Source organism: Cicer arietinum, chromosome 6, assembly GCF_000331145.2.
Source record: "Cicer arietinum cultivar CDC Frontier isolate Library 1 chromosome 6, Cicar.CDCFrontier_v2.0, whole genome shotgun sequence".
Classification (NCBI taxonomy): domain Eukaryota; kingdom Viridiplantae; phylum Streptophyta; class Magnoliopsida; order Fabales; family Fabaceae; genus Cicer; species Cicer arietinum.
Window position 1 is genome coordinate 17,698,606 of NC_021165.2, and position 24,286 is coordinate 17,722,891.

A 24,286-nucleotide genomic window follows, 5' to 3' on the forward strand; every position below is an offset into this window, starting at 1 on the left:
CAGGAATGAAAAAGTTTGGCCACATTGATGTAGTAGCAACAAAGTTCCTTTGTTTTTCTTGGTTTACTAGGGAGGTTGTAAGCCCTTGTGATTTGATTGGGTAGGATGAGCTAGGTGTGACATTGAGACTTGTAGGGTATGAAACCTGATCAGAGGTGTTTGGTAAGGAAGCTGGGTGTTCATTGGAGATAAACCTATTGGCAGAAGCATCAAGTGCTATACCTCCTGTTTAACTTGTAGCAATTTTTTTTTGAAGATCAGCACCGCCTACCTTCCAAGGGTTTCCTTGGAGATGATACTAATGATTGCCAAATAAAGAAAAAATCTGTAACTGCTTATGCATAGTGTATATATTAAGAATTTGAGATGTCTCTTTTTAGAAGAAGAAAATTTATGCTTCTGTTAGGGATATTTCATGTTTGAACCGTAATATCATTATCATTATGATATTTTCTACTAATACTTTAAAGTATTTTATGTTAGGTTTATTTTTTTCAGCTTCTCTAAGGATTATATCTTCATAGTCTTTCATGTTATTTTCAATTTTGTCTATCCACTAGCTATAGGATTTTTTTATTGTATTCTGGATGCATTTTTTTTCTTCTTATCTATCTATCTATCTATTTTTTTTTCTTCTTAACGAAATTTGAGTCTTCTAATTGATATGTTCCACCATACTTGACGTATCTTCACACTTTCCATTTTTTTCGAAATAAAATTGGTTACTTTTAATGACATGCTACTTAACTTCATTTCAGATATCCACAATATGGAAGAGTCCATATAGAGGTGGTGAGTGGAAACCATGTGTGAACAGATCTTCGGAAGGTATTATATGATTTGTATTGATGCACATAAATGATGATATTTTCCTTTCTCTCTCATTATTCCTATATGATTTTGTTGTACACCCATGTGGTTCTATAGTTAATGGTTAGAGCCGATGGCTTCCATTTTTTAGGATGTCTCTCTTCCCTCACACTTAAGTTTATAGTTTCACATTCAGAGATTGGGCAACTGCTACATTCTTGAGTCTTAACATTATTTTTGTCGTATCTAGTCTTTTTTGTTTTGAAGGATATATTTTCCTCACCCTTGTATTTTTCCTATCTTCTCTCGAATAAGACTTGTTTTTTCTATCTAAAGGAAAAAAAGTAATGGGAGGAAAAACCTTTTTCCTGACGGTGTTAAATTGCCATTTAATTTATACATTGGTCCATCACATAAATTGATGCTGTTGCTTGTCGTTGTATATATATTCTATTTTATATCTGGGAAATTATACCCGCATTTTCTGCCACCACTTTGTTTTGCTAATTAATGTATATTTTGTTGTGTTGTTGACAGGCCTACCTGAATCAAATGGATACATATATGTAGAGGCTAATGGTGGATTAAATCAGCAAAGGACATCAGTTAGTGTTTTCTGCACATTCCGTGTTTTCAAATATTCAAAGCACGCCGAATTTGTTCTTACACATTTATTTTGTTAATGATGACAATGGATTTATAGGTATGCAATGCCGTTGCTGTGGCTGGCTATCTCAATGCCACCCTTGTGATCCCCAATTTCCATTATCATAGCATATGGAAAGATCCTAGGTTGGTTTGTTTTGCTATAACTTAGTTTTAGTGTTTCTGAACTAGGAAGGTCTAGTGATTTAGGTTGGCCTAGGAATACATTTTTTGATCCACGTATTTTCCTCATGCTATTGTTTAAGTGGAGTTTAAAAATTTGAAAGACAAATATGAAATTGATTGTAAATTATCTTACTTTGCTTCGTATTTTAAAAAGTAAGAACTTGCACTTAACCACAAACACATACAAATACATTTTGTATCATGATAAATGGATTACCACGATGTCTAAGAATATCGTCTAAAACTATTTGTTTAGATTTATTAGAGGAAACTTTCTTTCCAGTGTGGAAATATCATTGTATGTAATCTCTTTTCTGAGATGGAATTATATATATTTATTATATTGGCGTTTTAACATTTATTGGTTTTAATGCGTTTCGTGATGGTGTTGATCAACATATTTAGTTTGAAACAGAGTAAATTGATCATAATATTTCACGTGACCAGCAAATTCAGGGACATTTATGATGAAGAATATTTTATCGACACCCTGAAAAATGATGTACGGGTGGTTGACAAGATTCCTGAGTACCTGATGGAAAGATTTGGCAGCAACATGACAAATGTTCACAATTTCAGGATCAAGGCATGGTCATCCATTCAGTATTACAGAGATGTGGTGCTCCCAAAGTTACTTGAAGAAAAGTGAGTATATGATGTTTGCTGTATGAATTATTTCATTATTGATATTGATATCTAATAGTTATTAGTTAAACAGTTTGTAGTAATTGGTACTTGTCCAAGGTTGGGAGAAAAGATAGGAGTGCTGAGTGCATAATATTACTGTCTTGCTGTGGCCTTTCTACTATGGTGTATTTGACTCTATTGGCATGCTAGAATTCTTGGCAATAATGATTTTCTGTGCATGGGATTGGATTATTTTAAGCATCATCGGAGGGATGCATCTATATGTTTGCCATTTGGAACTGGTGTTTCATTGTTTTCGGTATCTGTTATAGAGCAGATTCCTAATCCTCCTCTGATATTTTGTTGATTCTAAATAAAATTAATTTTCATAAAAATCTATTTTATCTCTAAATGTTTACACAACTGTAACATTAGCAAAAATCTAAAATGAACTGTATTACCATTAAGATTCAGGCTCATAACAATACTCGTTACTAATGACTGGTCAATTGGGATTCCAACTTCCAAGTCTTACTGCTTAGGTACCACATTGCGCCTTAATCAATGTGGGACATTACAAATAGCATAAAACTTCATTGAAAAATGTTATGATAATAATGAAATTTATTATCAAATATGGTTATTATCTTTTGTCAAGATATGGCATGTTTTTAAGTATTGAATTCAATTTTATTCACGCAGGGTTATAAGGATTTCACCTTTTGCAAATAGATTGTCCTTTGACGCTCCTCCAGTTGTCCAGCGTCTCAGATGCTTAGCAAATTATGAGGCTTTACGGTTTTCAAGTCCTGTATTGACAACAGGTGAATCATTGGTTGAAAGAATGAGAGAGCGTAGTGCCATTAATGGCGGTAAATATGTTTCTGTGCATCTTCGTTTTGAAGAGGTTAGTGTTGCTTTTATGAGATGCGAATCTCTCTTACTATTAATTATGAATGTTAGCATTACACATTAATCTTGCTGCAACTGATTTTACATGGTTTCCCATGCACAGGATATGGTTGCTTTCTCTTGTTGTGTTTTTGATGGTGGAAAACAGGAGAGACAAGACATGATTGCAGCTAGAGAGAGAGGTTGGAAAGGGAAATTTACAAAACCCGGACGAGTTATACGTCCTGGAGCAATCAGGACCAATGGGAAGTGTCCCCTCACCCCACTAGAGGTTATTATCTCCTTAAAACCGTAGGAAATGCTTCTTTCTTTTTGGGAGTTGTTAGTCTAGCTAAAAGTTTTAAAAGTTTTCTTTAAAGTAATTATATATTCAGCAAATTTTGTTAAGATTTTTGTGCAATTGCATTTGTTTTAATCCTAGTCAATGCTTCCATCTCTTCAGGTTGGCCTGATGCTAAGGGGAATGGGTTTTACAAAAAACACATCTATCTTTTTGGCATCTGGAATTATTTATAATGCTGAGAAAACGATGGCTCCACTGCTACAAATGTTTCCTAATTTGCATACGAAAGAGACTCTGGCCTCTGAAGAGGAACTTGCTCCATTTAAGGTACAGATTTGTACTCTCCAGTTATTCGTCTGCTTCATGATTAGTTTATTGCCATGATTTTTGACTCAATTTACTTCTTCTAGAATTATTCTTCCAGGATGGCTGCTATAGATTACACTGTTTGTCTTCATAGCGAGGTGTTTGTCACAACTCAGGGGGGTAACTTTCCTCATTTTCTGCTGGGCCACAGAAGATACTTGTATGGTGGACACTCTAAGACAATTAAGCCTGACAAGCGGAAGTTAGCGCTGCTGTTTGATAATCCCAATATAGGGTACGTATCATTACATACTGGCATATTACAAAGTTATGTCAGAAGAAAATATTTTTATTTGATAACACATTAATTGGGTGGAGTTCACACATGGAAAACTCTTGGATAAATTATGCTACCCAGAAATCCCTTGGCCGCCAAGAAATCTCTCCTTTGTATAAGCAAAATGCTACTTATGCAACTATTGCTTTTACAACATAGAACTTGTGTGTCCGATTGAGTATAAGAGGAAAAAGTTGAGAGTCGGTTGCGAAAGCAATAAGTAATTAGGGAACTTTTCTCTTTATAGACAATCCTTAGTTCCTAGTTTTTTCCTAGTTTTCTTCCGCAAGAGCTTGTTTATTATACTGATAACTTCTTAGGACATTGTAAACAATCTGACGGATTCAATGAGGTCTGTAGCTGTTCTTAGAAAAAGTTTTAGACTTTTTTCTTAATAGAAAGTATCTGAAGCCTTCCTCCTCTAATTTCATTTGTGTACAGATGGAAAAGTTTCAAGCGTCAACTGATGAGCATGAGGTCACACAGTGATTCCAAGGGAGTTGAGCTCAAAAGACCAAATGACTCTATATACAGCTTCCCGTGCCCAGATTGTATGTGCCGTGCCAATAAAACCGATGATTCCAAATCTTCATCAGCAGCTTGATCTACTCACAGAATTTGATGGGCATTTCTTTTACCTATGATTTTGTGAGCATGCCTTGCTGCTGACTGCGTTTCTGATACTGTGAATGTTTCGTTTCTCCCCCTTTCCATTTGGTGAGAAGGCATACACTCCATTTTTGGAGATCAAAAGATTTTGTTGGAGGTCTCATTGCTGATTATATATTTGGATTAAATTTCAAGGAAGTGACATCGTTTTTACACATGATGCCAATTCAGAACAGAATGGAAAATGTTCCTTTGCAGGAATCTCTCCCAGAACACTGAGTGAGCTATGTTTATACACGAATTAGCAACTGCTGTATCGAACGAGTTGTTTAAAGAGTCGGAGGACAAGCTCACATTCCTTCACAACCTGCCTGTAAATTACCAGAAGCCTGATATTCATGTGTTAAGGCTCTAGCAAGCAATAACTCTGTACATTTACAAAATTCAGGGTCCTGCCATACGGTTTTCTTGGTCTGTTTTAGGTTATTTTCTATTTTCCTTTGTTCTTGTTACCAATTTTGTATTATGTTTTCTCTCTCACAGAGGGCCCCTTTGCTAGTTATTAGCCTGTATCTTAGCACATTTCTTATTCTTTACATTGGCACCCCATTGTTTTAGCGATGATACTAGTGAATGTAATTATTCCACCCATTCATAGCCAGCAACTACGAAAGTTTGCTCAACATTGTTGTGAAGAGACTGTGTAAATCATACTCTTATATAGAGCATCTCAGATATATCCACAGGTAATACGGTTGCTAAGAGTGGAAATGTCCAAGAGAAACATGGCAAAATATGATCTCAATAGATCTGCAATTTGGATAAATAATTTAATTCAAACACTCATAGCATAAATGCTTATCATATAAATATTTATATATATATTATTTCAATTGCTAAAGATAAAATAAAGTCAATTTGTTTTATTTAAGTTATTAATTGTTTTCATAAATTATTATGGAATTCATCTATATTGTGTATTGTATAAACTATTTTATTTTGGTACAAGGAGGGTTGAAGGCCCAAAGAAGAAAACAAAAACTAAAAAAATCGAATGCACGTTCTTAGACGTGGAAGCCTAAAAAATATCATCAAATAGGAGTTGTTAAGTTCACTAAAATGAGACTCTAAAAAATAAGGTTCCAAGGAGCAAAAGTTAGGCTAAAGCTAGGCAACCACTCAGTGCTTCTGTTGTATTTACACCATGTGTGAGTAAACTAAAGGTGTCAATTCTTTTTGAAAAACTCTAGGATATGCCAAATCAAAAGAGGGATGTGCCTTTCGAAATTGCACTATCACGACCTTGTCAATAACCACACATCTCAACATGTAGGCATCATATACTCCAATCTTTCGCATAAAATCCTTGATATATCCTCCATCTGAGCCATAGAGTAGCCCATCATACCTTGCAATGTCACCATGCTCTTGCAAGCCCCATGTATATGACCCATATCTCAACATGCAGGACATAACACACTCCAATTTTTAGTCTAAAACCTTAGATCCATATGCCATCAGTGTCACAAAGTAGCTCGCTACACCCTACACGTCACCATGCTCCTTGCACGCCTCGCCACATTTAAGCTTCATCCAACCATGTTCACGCTTCTTCCATCAAATGTAGACAATTTCCCGATTTTAGGGGAGAGCCCTAGAAGCAAATGTAAGTGTTTTCAATAGTAGTCCTACCGGAATTTTGGATGACATTGGTAGGGTTGGTAGGTCATTGGAACTCTTCTTCAAAAACTATTTTATCTTGCCAATTCCACAAATGCTGTATTATCATAAAAGTTGATTGTCACAATTTGATGTTGAGAAGATTAAAGATCGAATCTCTACAATTAAAAGAGAAAACTAAGTCATTAAATCCGGAGGAACAAGTCTAACCCATACTTGTTTTGCAAAATTGCAATCACATAACATATGGAGAATCACTTCGTCGTTAGCCCCACAACAAGGGCGTATGAGAGATATACCCACCTTAGGTGTGCTTCTACGATAGTTGGTGAGAATACGTTCATGGGTCACCACCACATGAAAGTTTCAATCCAGGTAGAGCCTTTCCAATTCCCCTCTATAGTGTATATGTTCTCAAAAATCAGATGAGTACTAGTGCTTGTCCATACTCATTGGGAGTTGAGAGAGCTATAATCCTGTTTCTAATGTTAGTTGACACATTATCAAAAAGAAAAGTAAAGTCCAAATTACCATTATTATCAATCATATCTTAACACTAAGAGTAGTGTCAATCAAAGACAAATTTGTCCAATCAAAAGTTGATATGATTACCATCCCTAATTTGTCGCACCACATTCCTTTAAAATTTGTCTCAAACCCCTGCAAGAACTCGCCAACGAGGAGAGTCATAAGGTTTAGAGCTAATATAATCACACAAATTCATTGTTCCTCTCATATTTGTTGTGAAAATCCTTACACTAAAGGTCACATATTAGTAGTGAGGTTCTAAAACATCTTCGTAAGAAATGCCTCGTTTATTCGTTATTGATATTTGAAGCCCATGCTACCATCTTTTTAGACAAGTTGTAAAAAATATTTTTACTACAAAAAAATAAAATAAAATCAACTTATTTTACTTAAAAATACTTATTAAAACACATCAGACAATCTTATGAATTCTAAAATAGTCTATAAAAACAATTAATAACTTAAAAATGAATTCCAAAAAAGTGTTTTTTTTTATAATATATTTAACGACTTAATAATCATATATTTTTAGTATTTTTGGGAAATCATTATTTGATAAATATTGCATTCCATTACTTAATATCAACATAAATAAATAACTACCACGCGCGATCCATGCAATGCACGTGTATGTATTATTTTAATTAAAAATACTAGACAAAAAAATAATAAATTTTAATTTCTTTGTTTAAATAAAATGATAAATTTTAACTTTTTTTCAATCAACAAGTTTTAAATATTAAAAGTTAAATAGAATAAAAATATTATAAATCTAAAACTAAGACAAAAAAAAAAAATGTAAAACTGTTTTACCTAATAACTCGCCACAAACATAACTACTTTGAAGTAAAATTTGAAAGATATGCAAATTTAAAATTGGTTTATGTGAATGTGGTGAGAATTACTGGAAAGAACTGTTTGGATATATATATATGATGCGTAGCTTACCTAGACAAATAACAAGGTGAAGGAAATTCAACATTTACATTGCGAGATGGCTATGCTTACTCCTCATCAACTTCAATCCTTCAACTCTCAAGGTAACCAACCAATCCTTTTCGTTTTTTATTTTCCAATTCAATTCAATTCAATTCAATCTACCATATATATGCGCAGGTTATCTTGTAATTGAATCTTTTGCTAGTAATGATGAGATTGAAAGCATGATGAAGAGGATGGAACAGTTGCTTCATGACTTTGATCCTTCTTCAACTGCCTCTATTTTCTCCACAAAAAACCAGGTTACTTACCCTTCCATTCCTACTTTTCATTTTTATTTTCAAAACCGTTTTTTCTTCATTCTCTTTCTCTTTTTCAGCAAAAGCTGACCGATGATTATTTTTTCGAGAGCGCAGAGAGAGTTTCTTTCTTCTTCGAGGGTATTGAAAAACAAAATCAGTTTTTTTTTTTTTTTTTTTTTTTTTTTTTTTTTTTTTTTTTTTTTTTTTTTTTTTTTTTTTTTTTTTTTTTTTTTTTTTTTTTTTTTTTTTTTTTTTTTTTTTTTTTTTTTTTTTTTTTTTTTTTTTTTTTTTTTTTTTTTTTTTTTTTTTTTTTTTTTTTTTTTTTTTTTTTTTTTTTTTTTTTTTTTTTTTTTTTTTTTTTGTCTTGGTGTAATTTGGGTTCCTTTTACGTTTAATATTCTTTTATGTTTTACTTTTGGGGTAGAGAGAGCATTTGGGGATGATGGTAACTTGAAGCAGCCAAAGCAATTATCCATCAATAAAGTTGGCCACGGTAAGCCTAAACCTTTAGGTTGTGTTTGAATCAACAACTTAATTAAGCGCCTATAGCATATGAGCTAATCATATAAGTGCTTATGTATAAGTTAATTCTACTTCAAAAGATAAAATAAAGTCAAACCGTTTTTTTTAAGGAAATAAGTTAAAGTATTTTCATATAAGTTATAGGTTGTTTTCATAATCTAGTTCTTGGAAATCTTATAGAAATAAGCCGAGACAGCTTATGGATATGTCATAAATTGTTTATATAAGTTCTCCTTCCCAATCTCCCAAGTGCTTATCGGAGTAGATAAACTAAAAAAATTCAATCCAAACAGACCCTTATTACTGTGATCCCTAATTGGAGTAGTCACTGTTCACAATTCACATTTCACAATATACGTAGTTGAATTACTTTGTTTAGGCAAATGTGTCAAAGATAGTGGAGGCACTACTTTTCTTAGTTTGCTTAGGAGTAGAATTGCTCCATGTAAATTGATTCAGCTTGCTTGGAATCTAACTTTTCCTTTTGTTCGACTGTGTTGGTGATTTGTGCAGCACTTCATGAGATTGAGCCTGCATTCAAGAAGTTTTCTTCTTCTGAGAAAACTTCAAGTTTGTTTCGTTCCATAGGTTACAAGAGGCCGGTAATCATGCAGTCTATGTATATATTTAAGGTACATTTTCTGTGTCTTTTGTGTGTTCAGTTACTGATTATACGGTTGCAATAACTGAAGTTTAATGTTTTATTATCGCATTATCAGCAATAAATTTTTAAAACTGGTTGGACATGATATTGAGATTTAAAAAAAAAAATTATTTCCTGGATTTGTTTTCTGAATGTTCTCCAAATATTGTTACCTGTGTAGTTACTTCTTAAATTTTCAATCAAGCTGGTGTGTGCTTCAATGCTACTTGGATAACTATGTTATTATGGTGGTTTAGTACTCGGAAACTTTTGGTTGTTTACGTTTGAAATAAACTCAAGTGTTTCATCCAAAGAGGCATATATCTTGCTAAACTGTCACTTAATTTTTTGTGTGGTTTTTATTTTGACATACCAACTTAATGAACGTTGCTTTGATTTACCGTGTTTGTTTTTGATTTTGATGATAGTTTTATAGTCTTTTTGTTGTAGATATATTTTGGGTTTGGTTATTTCAACTTAGCTGTTGTTTGGCCTCAAATACCACCCACCCATTTTTTATACACAAATGATATATTTTGGCTGACTGAATTTCCTTTTTCAATCATGCATCTATGAGTATTTTGTGCTCCAACCTGTTTATACTGGAGTTTGAGAAACATGCTATGCTTTTCTTTTTTGTTGCTATGGTATTGCCTTAGCTTGTACAGTTATATACTTTTCTGATTGATGGAAGCTGTTATTCCTTTTTTTTTCTTCTATTAATAGGAATTTGTTTGTTTTATGTATTTGATGTTTTGAAATTGAAAAATATATAATTGTAGATATGATTATGTTCACTTTTAAAATTGGCATGTGGGCTGTCTTAGTATAGATGCATTTGATGCTTGACCGTTATCATAACCACATTACAATTTTTTCACTGACAGCAACCTGGTATTGGGGGTGAAGTAGTGCCACACCAGGATAACTCGTTTATTTATACCGAACCACAAACATGCACAGGGCTGTGGCTGGCTTTAGAAGATGCCACTATATTAAATGGTTGCCTTTGGGCGATTCCCGGATCTCACAAAAGTAATGTTTTTCTCTTTCTGATTTATTCGTTACCTGAATCGCTTATATTTTGCCTCAGTTCATAAGTTCTAATCATTTTTCTTTTTCTTTTTCATTCTATGTTTTCTGTAGATGGCCTTGTTAGAAGATTCTTTAGAGATGAAGATGGCGTCAAATTTGATCGTCCATCACCATCTTATGATCAAAAAGATTTTGTTCCTATTGAAGTAAAAGCTGGATCTTTGGTCGTCATCCATGGCAATCTTATCCACCAAAGGTTTGTTAAAAAAATTCTCTCACGATTATGTATTTCATTTCATGAAATAGAAGGGAAGTTTCCTTTGAAGGTGAGTTACTTATAATTCACCGTTATCTACTTTTCTGTGTGGATGACAGCTTTGAAAACCAGTCCTCAAAATCAAGACATGCATACAGCTTGCACGTGGTAGATACGGATGGCTGCAAATGGGCACCAGAAAATTGGTGAGTTTGGATCATGTGGAGAGTTATTTTGCTAGTCCCTTTTCACCTTTACAACTTTTGTTACGACTTGCATTATGTTTCTTAGATATATGCCTATACCATCAGTTCATAGACTTCTAATCCTGATGATTGACAATTACAAGTGCAGAAGTTTTTTCTTTTTATGGGACAAGGAGAAAATTACATATTTTTCAGCTAAAATTTATAAGAATACTTTTCGAAAATAGCACAAGTTTGTAACATTTTTGGATAGTGTTTTTAATGAACTCACCATTTTGCCAATGAGATAGTGTTTCTAAAATTTCAAAGACAAGATCAGTACACTATCTCTTTGGATAGAGCTTTTGCTCACATTTGTTTCTGTCAATTTTAATTTCAGGATCAGACGGAAAGTGGAGCCAGAACCACTCTATGTAATTGTAAACTAACCATCTCTGCAAGAAAATCCATTGATTTGTTGTTTTCAGTCTAATGTTTACTTTGCAAGTTTGTACTAAAGACTATTTATCATTTGTTGTAATAATGTCAACCCCATGTGTTGCCACCTAATACGAATACATTCGATTTCCTTGGCTTCATGTTATGAATAATAAGGGGAAGACTAAGGTGCACAAAATAAAATATCTGGTGTATCAGTAAACAATTAATCTAAAATTGGAAGAATAGCTCAAACTTAGTAGAACATGAAGATGACAACTCAACATAGAGAAAAAATTGGAAGAAGTTGTAGTGTGTGTAGAGGGGGTTTAGAGAAAAAACGGTGTGTTGACAAAAAAAAACAAGGAAAACAGTGTTGAGATATAACACATACTTTGAATTACGGTACAAGTGTGAAATGAACAAGGACGATAGTTTTTTATTATCTAATCGGCTTATTATCATAAGAAAATGTTAAAGATCACGAAATAGTGATTTTAAGAGGCTCTCGATTGTTGCCACATTATTAAATTTATTAATGAGTTAAAAACACATATTTTGGCTTATAAAAAACAATATTTTTTCAAACTCATTAAATGATGTGACAATACATTATTTGATCCATGGCTATTTGAATGCAAAAAAGTATTTGATAATTTGGTTAGAAAAAGAAGTATATGGTAGAAAGAGGCATTGATGAAGAAAATGGAAGAGTTAAAAGAGAAAGGGAGAGAGAGAGAGAGAGAGAGAGAGAGAGAGAGAGAGAAGAGAGTCTAAGGAAGTTGGCAGGAAAGATTGCATCTCCATATGAATGATAGAGTGGTCTTTATGTCCTTTTCCTTTAAAAAATTGTTTGCACTTTGCAGACATGATGCAGTGATGACAAATAGTCCTGCAACTTCTAGTTTTGCATAATCGTGGACAAACCCTTCTTTTATTCACTCTTCAATTATGAATGACTCATTTTCACATATAAATGACATTTTTATTTTTCTCAACTGTACGACTCTATTTTGTGGTCAGACCAGAGGAGTGACTCATTCATCTTTCACTTCTCTTCTCTTGCTGCCTCCCCGCCACCGTTTTCTCCTTTCACTTTTTTATTTATTAAATGGATTCATTTTTACTACAATTAAAACATTAATTTTATTATCTTTGTACACAGACAATTATATAATCAACAACTTATATTCGTCCTCATCGAAGTAAAACAATTTACATAATAGTGAATCTTAACTTTTTCTAATATATATTGTATGATTTTATAATTTCACATAGTGATTTAGTGATATAAATTTAACGCTTAGAGAATAAAATAAATAATATAATAATTAATATTATATATATATATATATATAATTACTCATAAGTTATTATAATATTAATAATTAATTCATATTTTATTAGCTTCTTATTTTGAAAAAGACAAATTTCTTGTGGTATAATTACAAACTTGCTTTATTTATTTTTTACATATTTACTATTGCACAAATTTCAGAGCATAAGTTACTTTTTTTTACATTGGTAAGGATCAAATTAGTAATTTTATAATTTATTAGATTAACAAAATATTATTTTTATTTCTCAATTATTAAGATTGGATATTTTTTTTCAGGGGACTAATTTCAGTAGTTAATATTTTTTTTTTGTATTGGGTTGTTCTTCAACCCTCCCCCACCGTAAGACGAGGTGATTTAGTTAGAATTTATTAAAATAAAAAGTTAGATGAGTTAGTTTCACGTAACATATTATATTATATATATATAATCTAATTATTAATATTTATTTATATTTTTTAAAAATATATTATATGTTTATTTAAAAGTATTTGATAAAATATAAAATAATTTTAAAATATTACAAAAATGTGTGTAGTTGATTAACTAAATAAAGATTTTTGATTTGATTGTTGATGAAATTCACGGTTGCTATTAACTTATTAAACAAAGTAACTTATCATTTAATTACTCTTAAAATTAAATATGTTGAGAATTATGGTTGGATTCAAGAAAGTAAAAATGATTAAGAAAAATAATGGATTTAAAATTGATAATACGAAGAATACCATTAGGGTATAATGCATCTTTATATAATACTCCTTAAGATACTAATTACATTAAACTAACTTTAAGACATATCTAGCAATTCTCATCAATTTGGACAAAAAAAATCTGCGTTAATTGAGTGTGAATACATATTTTTTCCAGAATTAAAACTCGGGACGAAGACATATTTGATAGTGTTTTATATCCACCATGTCCCTACACCTGAACCCGTCACAATAATAATATTATTGTCATTTTTAAATTTGATATACATGTATGTATTTAATATATTAAATCTTTTTTTTAATATTAATAATTATAATATTTTATCTATAAAAAATATGATTTTAATAATTTTTTTAAAATATATATAAATAAATAAATGAATGAGTGCAAGTGAGAAAATTCGAACTATATCGAGATGAATATTTAAATTTTATATCGATAAGAAACAAAAGTAGATAGAGGAGACAAAACCCGTTCTCGCCTTCCGGAGCTATGAATGTTCCATTCTGCAAGTTGAAGTTGTAGGGGATTAACAATTCAAACTTGAAAACAAAAATACAATACAAGAAAAAAAGTAAAATATAAGCAATTAATTAAAATTACAAAAAAAATTACACGCCGTAATCACATCTGCTAAACAAGAAGGTTAATGTAGAAAATGGTAATGGTTGAGGTGCATGACTCTAGCTGAAATCTTCTGCCTACTTTTGACTAATTTGAAAATATTATGATGCCTTCAAGATACTTACTCCAATAATTTTAAGAATCTCATTTTTAAAATATAAAATTTGAGTAACAAAACTTAACTACCATAAAATAAAATCACAAAAGAGAGTGAAAAATAATAAATTATCACAGGATAGAAATAAAAAAAAATTATTAACTACTATAAAATAGAACCATACTATAAAGCCAACAATGACTAAATAACAATGAAATATTGAATATCTTTCAATAGGTCCTCCAAAATTGTACCAAAAGCAAAACAACTCTAAATAATTGAACAAGATAGTCAAATTCACAATATCCCTATATGCTGATATCAACATCAATAAAGGCAACTTCACAATGTCACATTATAATAAAACTAAATCTTGAGTAAAATATCTTTATGTGTCCCTTTTTTTGTTATTCAATGGCCGTAACGAGAATAAAAATTACTCATATTCAAAAACCACCAAGTTGGAGATTTGGAGAAGTCAAGCAACATCAGTATAGAGTAGCCACGTTGGAAATTATCCGTGCTTCAGACCAATTAAATTGAATGTGCTTTCCTTAGTAAAAATATGATCAATCTACTTGATTCTTGAGTATTTGTAGGAACAAGAAGATAGTGAGTAAGAGTAAGAAGAAACCTAATATCAACTAGAAATTTGATCGAAATATCAATAATTCAATAAAAAAATGGAAAGGAAAAATGAATCTAACAAAGTTTCAATGAGAGTTTTTTCAAGAAAATTTTATAAAAGAATGAAGTGAAATAATTATTGATTTGATACTATGTTTAAAATCATAGTTGAGTACAGGACAACGAAAATAATAATAAAGAAAAATATTGAATTTGAAATCGATAGTAAAAAGAATATTATTTAAATTATTAAAGGAGTATCATTTAAATGGCTAAATTGCATTTGTGGTCCCTTAATATAATTTCAGTTAATGTTTTAGTCTTTTATCTTTTTTTTTTCTTCTGATTTGGTCCTTTATTTTAATTTTAAGTGACAGTTTGATCTTTTATGTTTTAAAATGTCAACAATGTTATTTTTTTTTGTTGCAAAAATTCATCAAAAATTTCAAACACAACCCATAAAATTAATTATCATCATCAATATAATACAACTTAAATCTTTAAATAAACTCATATTTTCATCTATAACAACATCAAATAAAGAATAAATGACCAAATCAGAAACAAAAGAAGATAAATGACTAAAATGTTAATTGAAATTAAATTAAGAGACCACATATATAATTTAGTCTATTTAAATTTAAATTTCACATCACCATAATTTTCCACACCATCATATACACATCACTTAAAAAAATTATTGTCATATCACCAAATTAAAACTATAATTAAAAAGAAGGATCGAATGTCAACAATTTTAAAAATAATAAAAGGACTTAAATTGCAACAAAAAGAAAAACTAAAATTAGAAATTTGGTAAATTAGAAGAATGAAATGCATTTTAGGCCATTGAAAATTGTTTAGCCAAGATTTGTGTGATATTGGTAAATCCTCTTATAAGATATAATGAGCAAGTTTGTAAAAGAATAAGAGTTATATTTCAACATAAGAAGCAAATTCCACTTGAATGTTCAACTGCTCAAGTATTATGCTTAAGCTTCTGCTCCTAACTGAGTGACAATTCTTACTTATCTTTCACGCAATCTTCAAGTGACTACTCTTTTTGGTTGTCATGTATTTTGACAATTGAAGAGCATTACATATTATTAATAACCCTATCTTCCACGCGAGAGAAAAACACTTATAGGCATTAATTAATTGTCACATTGTTTGCAAGAAAACTAACTATTTATGCAACTATTGTCCATTCGTATACTCAAGACTAGCTTCATATATATAACACCTTCATCAACTCTCTCTCTCTCTCTCTTTAACTTTTCTTTTCAAATTGGCCATAGTTGACATTTTTTTTTTGGTAATGGCCATATATAGTGGACATTTAATAGCCACTTGCAAGCATAAGAGTATTACATCTAGCAAATTTAACCAATAAATGATTATAAAAAATTGGCTAAAGTAATTGCATGGTTGGTTTGTTATTTAGTTATACAAGTTTTCTTATGCATGTCTGTTTTTTTGTTGGTAACATCTTATGAGTTGTATACTTTTTTTTTACACAATATATGAACTGTATTACCTAATTCGTATACTCATCTCTCACTATTTCTCATGAGGGTATATTTGAAAAACTATTCATAAAAATGCAACAATTAATTATTTTGATGTTTTTATTTTTTCTTCTTATATAATTAAGATAAATGGAATATAATAGACGTAGTGTCTTTGTTATTTTTTATACGAAAATTATTGAAAATCATGAAAGGTTATACAAAATTTCATGTTTTTGTTGTTGTTTTTCCCGATTTACTTTATTTTAATTCCACCTTTGTATAGTTATACGAAGAAGGATGTTATTTAAACATAAAAAATATATCTCAAACCTTATTTTAATATATTGTATAAAAATATATCATTTATAACTTCTGATGTATCAAAAGAAGCCAAAATGTAAACAAAGAAGCCAAAAATGCAATACACAATGTTGGGCAGCAAAATAACATTATTATATACTATCTACATATAGTGGTTAAGTCTAGATGTGTGATATTTCTTGTGCAATTGTGTCGTTCGAATAAATAATCATTCTAGTATATATTGTCATTATATTCATAAATATATTAAAATTATTAAAATTATAAAAATATCTTGGAATGAATTGATTTTTAGTTATTAGATAGTTTGGTTTTTAAATATTTCTTTTGTTAATTAATTTAATTTTGAATTGTGTTTTCTATCATAGTATGATTTTCGACTTTACTAAAAAAAGACAAATTCAAAAATATTTTTGTAATTTTGAGATATTTAAAAATTTATGTATAGGAAAAATTTTCTCTTAGCAAAAAATATGTAAGTATACGTTATTTTTATAATAGAAGAAAGAAATAAACCTTTTATAAGTTAAAAATCACTTATAAAAACTCTAATTTTGAAGAGTTTGTGAAAATAAATTAAAAATATTTTTTTTAAAAGAAAATTAAAAACAACTTTTAGATACGATAATTAAATTATTTTTGTACTCTTTCAAATATACTTTTCACCTGTCTTTATTTTTTCTCTATCAATCTCTTGATTTATTTTCTCTCACATTTTTTTTCCTTTCATTATAAACATCATTATGTCTATTATTTTATTCAATTTTCACCTAAAACAGCTATATCTTTTCTAGAAGAGCCAAATCCATCTTATTTATGACACAAATACTTGTATTAGTATATCTAAAAAAGTTGATGAAATGTCTTATATTTGGATCATCTACCTTTTAGTCGGAAAAAAGGTAGAGGGCTCAAATATGCTCTTCCAAAAGAGTCTAACTGTAAATTTAATTTCTCATTTGTATTATTGGTGACCTTAACTAAGGACATGGTTGACATTTTCATATGTGTAAGAGTGTGTGTGATCTCCTATATATCCACGTTTCTAGTTAAACCAAAACAAAGCACTCTAAAATTTAAAAGACGTGATGAAATTAGTCAACAATAAAAGTACAAGACAACAACATTAAATTCAATCAAATGTACAGTACATGAAACTAAAGCTTTGCAAATTCCAACAAAAAAAAAATAGACATAAATATAATTAAATTAAATATATATTATTCATTACAGAAACATCCAATCCAATTAATTAATTGGCTGAATAACTATATATAATATGCAATATTCTAAAATAAGATGGAAATAATATTGGCTTCAATTTCTTAAAGGAAGAAACTCAAAAAACTGGTTGGAGGAGGTGATGATTTCAGTGTCCATAGAATCATTAACACAGAACATAGATTTCCTCTGATCTTGTAATTCATGATCCCCTTTAACTGGAAAAAGGTCTAGTGTACGAGGTTCTGCATTTTGTTCTTCATAATACTTTAAATTTTCTCTATTGAGTACATAATTTGGAGGGGTTAAAATTTGTGTGTTATTATTATTACTACATAATGTTCTGTATGCTGCTACTGAAGTTGAACTTGTTGTAGTAGTTGGTATAGTAAAAGGTGGAAAGTAATATGGAATTTCAATATTTTGGCACTTTCCTTGCTTTTCTGCTATGTTTTTCCTCAATACTTGTAGTTGTATGTCTCTCTCTTCAAACTGAGCCCACCCACTTGATCCCTTTTCTGCTATATCCAGTGCTACTGCATTTTCCTGCTAAATTATATATTACACCAGACACTCAAGTTAAAAGATTAATTTTAATATATTATATTTTTATATAATAAAAAGGCATATGAATTTATTCCAAAGTTAAAAGTAAAAAAAATAATGAAAAAAGGGGGAATTAGAATGACAGAGTGAAAGAGAGAGAGAGTGGTGATGTGTTTGAGAGAATTGATTTTTGAGATTTGAATTCACAAGAAGTCAAAGAAAGACTGAAGTGTAGCACAAAACAGCCCCAACAGAAAGTTAAAAAAAGCAGCTTTTGAAGCACTTATATTTTTCCAAGATACAAAAGCTTTTGTTGTTTTGTTGTGATAGTTGAATAAATTTTAGATAAAAAAATCTTTTGAAGTATCTTTGGTTAACAAAGGTGAATAAAATGTTGTAGTTGTACCATGAAGAAAGACAAGAGTAATTACAGACCTCTGCATGTTCACTGCAGTTTGAAGTGGATGCCCACTTCTTTGTCTCTTTCAACCCTGTGTACCCAAAATCCAAATTCAACTCAATACTCATATTTCATTCATCATTTATGTATTATATAAAATAAAATAAAATAATTTCCGTAGTACCTGCATCCTCTTGCATTTGAGAATTTCCCATAAGAAACTTGTGTTTATCCTTTTTATCTTGAGTTGAAGAAGCAGTAGTTTCCTCCATCTCACGGCGACGACGCTTCTGTCTCTCTCTTGCCTTGTGATTTTGGAACCAGTAGAACACATTTTTCCCTTCAATCTTCCCGAATTGTCTAAGCTGTGAAGCTATTTGCTGTATTTGTTCAGCTGATGGTGTCTTCATTCCCTGCCTATACAATTCTTCAAGGACTAGTAATTGAACTGGTGTTGGACTCCATCTTGAGCTTTGTTGACCCTGCATATTATTGCTTGTTCCTTGTTCTTGTTCTTGTTCTGTACAAATATATATACAAAACACATTCACTATACTATGATGTCACCATATTTATCTTCAATTTCTATGAATATCAAACATCACAATAAAGGTATTCTTTAGCTCAACAATTGAACTAAATGCTTGGAACATATGAATATATTATTATAGAGTATAATACATTTATGAATAAGAAAACATGGCTTACCAACGTGGTGATTGAAGGGGAGGAGATGATTGCAATGTGTGCAAATACAATAAGGTTGGACTATTGAAGATATTGTGGCGATTTTTGGAGGTGCATGGGAATTATGGTTGGAATTTGGAGTGGCAGAGAGAAAACTACAGAATGAATCAGACATGATGTGAAAGTTAATTAATTAGAATGAGATTAATTAGAATGAATCATACCTTGGAAAACTAAGGTCTCTGAAAATTTCTCTGTTTGAAAATAGTGTTAAAAGTGTGAGGGAAGATAGAATGGAGAGAAAGTTGTGGAAGAACACAGTATTTATAGGAGGAACAAAAGAACGTTGTAGTAAAAACATTAGGTGTGGGAGCAGCAAGAAACATTAAGAGTTGACCAATCTATGTTTAATAATTTAAAAATATATATTCAAATAATGATAAAGAGAGAGAAATGAAAAGTGGAAAAGTGTAGTAGAATTGTTAGAGATGTGGAGAGTTAAAGGTGTTTCTTTAAAAGGACACAGTCACACCATGATGATGATGTCGTGTGTGATTAAAGTTGCTTCTTCCCTATGTTTCTCTTTGATCCTAAAAAACATGCTCATTCTAATAGGTGCATATTTCATAATATTAGAATTATGTTAAATCATCCTGATTTATAAAAGTATTAAATAAGAGGTGACTTATTTTTGTGTTGAAATAATAAACACAATTGTTTTGCAAATGGGTAATTTTTGGGTGTTTGTCTTGTATCTGACAGTTGAAACTGTAAATGCACACTACAGTTTGGGACGTGACAACTTCAATATCTAGAATTGGAAAAAAGAATTATCTATAAATTGCTAAACAATAAACAACTCCAACCATATTGTGATCTAAAAGGTGTGGTGCTTTTCCAAAGATTCCCCTTTAAATAGGTGAACAAAACCAATCTAAGTGGCCCGAATCACATTCAAAGACAAAATCTTTTATTTTCCTTTCTCTAAATTTGTATAGTTTGGAACTAACACAACTCTTAATATTTACAACACAAGGCTAAAACATTCAAGACAAAATATTCAAAGGAAGCTTACTTTTGAACTCCTTGAAAATTCATCATTTTTTTTGTACCTTTCTGCTTGTCGTTTTCTGAATCTAATGAATCTATGTGTTATATGTCAAATTATGAAAGGAGTGTTCATACATTGGATTGCATCCAAAACGATGTAGACCCCGCGATCAATGCTGCATTCACATTGTCACTAGATTCACTACAGCAAGCAACACTTCGTAGATAAAGTGATGGTAATATCAGCAAATACTTTAACCTCAATTAAGTAAATAATTAAATATGGAAGTAGAGGGTTAAGATAGATTTAGTAGTTTGCCAATAATCGTATTTATCATATGGTTTGGTTGTTAAGGACGTGACAATTTTATTTTTAACGGAAATTAAAAAAAGAGAAGACCAATCAGTCATATTTTGATAATTAAAGGATCTATTTGAAATAAAAAAAACTTACAAAATAATATATGATATGAGTTAAATTTAAAAGACCTCATGATTTTATCTATAAGAGTTTTCTAATATTTAACAAAAATATCCTTATAAACATATTCATATTTATGAAGAAATTTGAAGAAAAAACTTATTATCTATATTTTGATGCACTGTGTTAATTTTTTTACACCTTTGTTGGTGCATCACAACTAATTATACTTAGAATTTTATAAGTAATTATGATTCACATTTATAATAATTTGACGATTGTAATTAATAAATAATATATAGTTATTTCAGTCCAAATTCAAATTTAAATTCTCTTAAGCAACCAATTGAGAAATGTTACGTTTACGAGAATAGTTATAAAAAAACTTAATGAAATTGAAGTGAGATAATTAATTCATTGAATATGATTGGATTATTACTCGTATTTTTCGTCATATTGTAAAGTCATGAAAATACGTTTGCGTGTAGCGCACATTGAGAAGGTACTAATGCACGCTTGTTGAATTAATGTATAACAAAAAAACCACCTTATAATTAAGACATGACTTCACGTTTTACATCACATATAGAATAGAATAAATACTCACTTTGCACCTACAAAAGTAAACACTGGCTATATCATACATAGCCAACCTCAAAGTCTCAAATACAATCTGTTGTCTAAATTGTGTTTCATGTTTTGGAAGCTGATTTACTGCTGAATGAATAGTAGGTAGGTATTTGTTCCCCAACCATCTCCTACAAAATAAATAATATTGCATTATTATGTTGTTTGTAATTAGAGTTATTATTATTCAATTAGTTATGTACAAGATAATGAATAGCCTCACTAAGGTGTGGCTACACCTATTTTCAAGATTAAAACTTTAAACGGACATCACCTCGTCCTTCACATTTGGAGAGACAACTATGGACATCACCTAATATACACACACATATATATAGGTTGGTTGGTCATATTGCATAGCAAGTGACATACTCCTCTCTAGTCTCAAATAAGAAAAGTTTCAAAATGTAATAGTAGAATAAAATTTATCATTTTCTATAATTTATATTTTGAAATTTTCGACCAACAGATTGACCCTAATCCCAATAATTAAGAACAACAAAGTCGAGAATCAGAACGAGATCTCCATCAAATAGAGGTGTTTTCGTTCTCAATAGACCTAACTCTCACACTATATATTACAATGTTCTAACACAATAAAAAGTACACTTTTCTCTACCACACTACCTCTCACTTATCTTAAACAACTACTTACTTGAGAATCATAGTGTTTGTAAGTATCATCTTATCTCAATCTAGAGAAACAAAAAGTTGATTGTAAATCTAGTCTGATCATCCTCCTAGATCTACTTCGAATCAAGATGACACAATTGAATTTTAAAATTGAGGCGCACTTTTTTAATAAGAATTAATTAATTTTTATTAATTTAATTAAATTAAGAAAAGAAAAGAGTTTATAAATGAAAAGTTTATATAAATAAAAAAGAGAAATGTTTATAAAGCGAAGAGTTTATAAAGAAAAGTTTATAAATAAAGAGTTTATAAAGTGAACTTTTTTGACATTTTCGAAACGTAATTTTTTAGAATATTTTGATAAATCTAAAACTTTTGAAATGTATTTTTCCAGAATTGATCAAAAATTTCGAAAATTTTGATTAATTTGAAAGTTTCGAAACTTCTGAAATAGAGAAAATTTCAGAATTTTCAAAACTTTCGAACAATTTAGAACTTTCGAAATAGGAAAATTTCGAAAATTTCCAGATTTGGAAACTTTCGAAATTTTCTAGATTTGGAAATATTTGAAACTTTCTAAATTTTCATTATTTCGAAAATTTGAAACTTCCGAAAAAGATAAAAAAATTCAAAGTTTTCTATTTCGGAAGTTTTAAATATTTGGAAAGTTTCGAAAATTCTGAAAATTTCCATTTCGAATTTTTCAAAACTTTCGAATATTTTAAAATTTTGTTTAGTTAAAAGGGTAAAATTGTATTTTTAAAAAAATGGGGGGGTGAGAAGTTAAAGTGAGGGGTACACGGTACATTTCTCAATAAAAAAAATATATAAATGGAAAGTTTATATAAATGAAAAAAGATATAAATGAAAAATTTATATCAAAAATTAAAAACGCTTATATTTAGGTCAAACCTTTAGTAGATTGTTAATGTCGAAAGTTTCTAACAATTCTAAAGTTTCAAAATTTTTGCTATTCCATTTCGAAAAATTCTAAATCCTTTAAAGTTTGAAAAATCTAGAAATTTGTATTTCGAAAATTTGAAACTTTCATTTTTAAATTTTCTAAAATGTTCAAAAGTTTCAACAATATCTAAAAAATGTTCATTTCGAAAATTTCAAAAAGTTTAAAAGTTTCAACAATTTTTGAAAAAACTTCATTTCGAACATTTCATAACTTCGAAAGTTTGAACAATCTAAAATATTTCAAAAAGTTCGAAAGTTTCAACCATTTCTAAAAAAAACTTCATTTCGAAAATTTCAAAAACATTTGGAAGTTTCAACTATTTCTAGTTACAAATAATAAAAAAGGACAAAAATATAATTTCATATGAGATGAAGGGTGGAAGATTAAAGTGTGGGGTGCATGATAGAAACCTTTTAATCAAACAATATAACAACAGGATGGATCCAAATAAAGCTCGTGGCCTTGTATGGCTGGGTTTTGGATTTATATGGGTTGGGTTTGGGCTGCCAAGGTAAATGAGTCACAACCCAATACTAATCCATTCATTTTGCCAAAAAAGCTCGAAGGAGTGTAAATAGTACTGAAATTTTATGTTTTTCATTTTGGAATTTGGACCGAATAGTAAAAAACGAAAAGTACTATCTTCTCCAAAGTATTCAGCTTGTCTTTTTAAAATCACAATTCACAAGTAAAATGTGTTTGAATAATTTAAATTTGTCTTCTTGAATATTCCAAAAAAAAATTGTCTTCTATGCTTTTTTTGGACGTAATATCGAAGATACTTTTATATATATTAACAAAATATAAAAGAAATTTTTTTATGTATTTATTAAATTAATTATTTTTAATATATTTAATCCAAATTTTAGATCAAACAATCACCTTTCAATAACTCATTTTTACTTATATTTTATCACATAGAAATACATAATAGTATGAAATAAAATAATATTTGTTCTTAAAGTTGAGACTTATGTTTTATTTTATTCTCTTTAATTTTTGAAAAAAAATTATTCTCTTTGTTTTAAAAATATTTATTTTATATTTTCTAAAAAATCTAAAATTATTTGATTTGGATTTTTTAAATTAGCTTTTTTTCTATTTCAAACATAAATTACTTATACAAATATCAACCTACTTTTTATATTTTATTTTATTAAAAATTTCATTTTCATTCACCAATCTCAATAACTTATATCAAGTCGCGGGCTTAAGTAATGAAGCAACGTTTAATGAATTTAGTTAAGATTATATGTCGATCAA

General features: G+C 29.8%; 3 protein-coding genes across 5 annotated transcripts in view; 2 read left to right on the forward strand and 1 right to left on the reverse strand.

Annotated features, from left to right (window-relative positions):
• The window catches only part of LOC101493443 (protein ESMERALDA 1), a 7,116-nt gene extending 1,718 nt beyond the window's left edge, over positions 1–5,398 (forward strand). The window contains exons 2-10 of one of the 2 annotated variants that reach the window (XM_004505227.4): positions 759–828; positions 1,348–1,415; positions 1,514–1,602; positions 2,089–2,286; positions 2,971–3,175; positions 3,284–3,451; positions 3,623–3,790; positions 3,874–4,064; positions 4,548–5,398. In XM_004505227.4, the coding sequence (XP_004505284.1) occupies positions 759–828; positions 1,348–1,415; positions 1,514–1,602; positions 2,089–2,286; positions 2,971–3,175; positions 3,284–3,451; positions 3,623–3,790; positions 3,874–4,064; positions 4,548–4,710 (1,320 nt within the window). In that variant the 3' untranslated portion in view covers positions 4,711–5,398. Of the gene's footprint in view, positions 1–758; positions 829–1,347; positions 1,416–1,513; positions 1,603–2,088; positions 2,287–2,970; positions 3,176–3,283; positions 3,452–3,622; positions 3,791–3,873; positions 4,065–4,547 lie in introns of those variants that run through there. The other variant, XM_073370352.1, reaches the window with a different exon arrangement.
• Positions 5,399–7,790: 2,392 nt separating this feature from the next.
• Positions 7,791–11,404, forward strand: LOC101493765 (phytanoyl-CoA dioxygenase). The gene is made up of 9 exons (XM_004505228.4): positions 7,791–7,963; positions 8,040–8,164; positions 8,242–8,302; positions 8,589–8,657; positions 9,200–9,318; positions 10,217–10,364; positions 10,476–10,620; positions 10,740–10,826; positions 11,206–11,404. Exons 1-9 carry the CDS (start codon positions 7,918–7,920, stop codon positions 11,252–11,254), a joined length of 849 nt encoding a protein of 282 aa, XP_004505285.1. The 5' UTR covers positions 7,791–7,917; the 3' UTR covers positions 11,255–11,404.
• A 6,175-nt stretch (positions 11,405–17,579) lies between these two features.
• LOC101505693 (uncharacterized) lies at positions 17,580–19,962 on the reverse strand. Of its 2 annotated transcripts, none has more exons than XM_012717098.3 (5): positions 19,553–19,962; positions 19,350–19,483; positions 18,826–19,161; positions 18,677–18,732; positions 17,580–18,244 (listed from the first exon to the last, which is right to left on the reverse strand). In XM_012717098.3, the coding sequence occupies exons 1-5, from the start codon at positions 19,687–19,689 to the stop codon at positions 17,792–17,794; spliced, it is 1,116 nt and encodes a 371-aa protein (XP_012572552.1). In that variant the 5' UTR covers positions 19,690–19,962; the 3' UTR covers positions 17,580–17,791. The 2 variants fall into 2 exon arrangements, with proteins under 2 accessions (XP_012572552.1, XP_004505406.2); XM_004505349.4 differs by having other exon boundaries at positions 17,580–18,241; positions 19,553–19,958.
• Between the last annotated feature and the right edge of the window lie 4,324 nt (positions 19,963–24,286).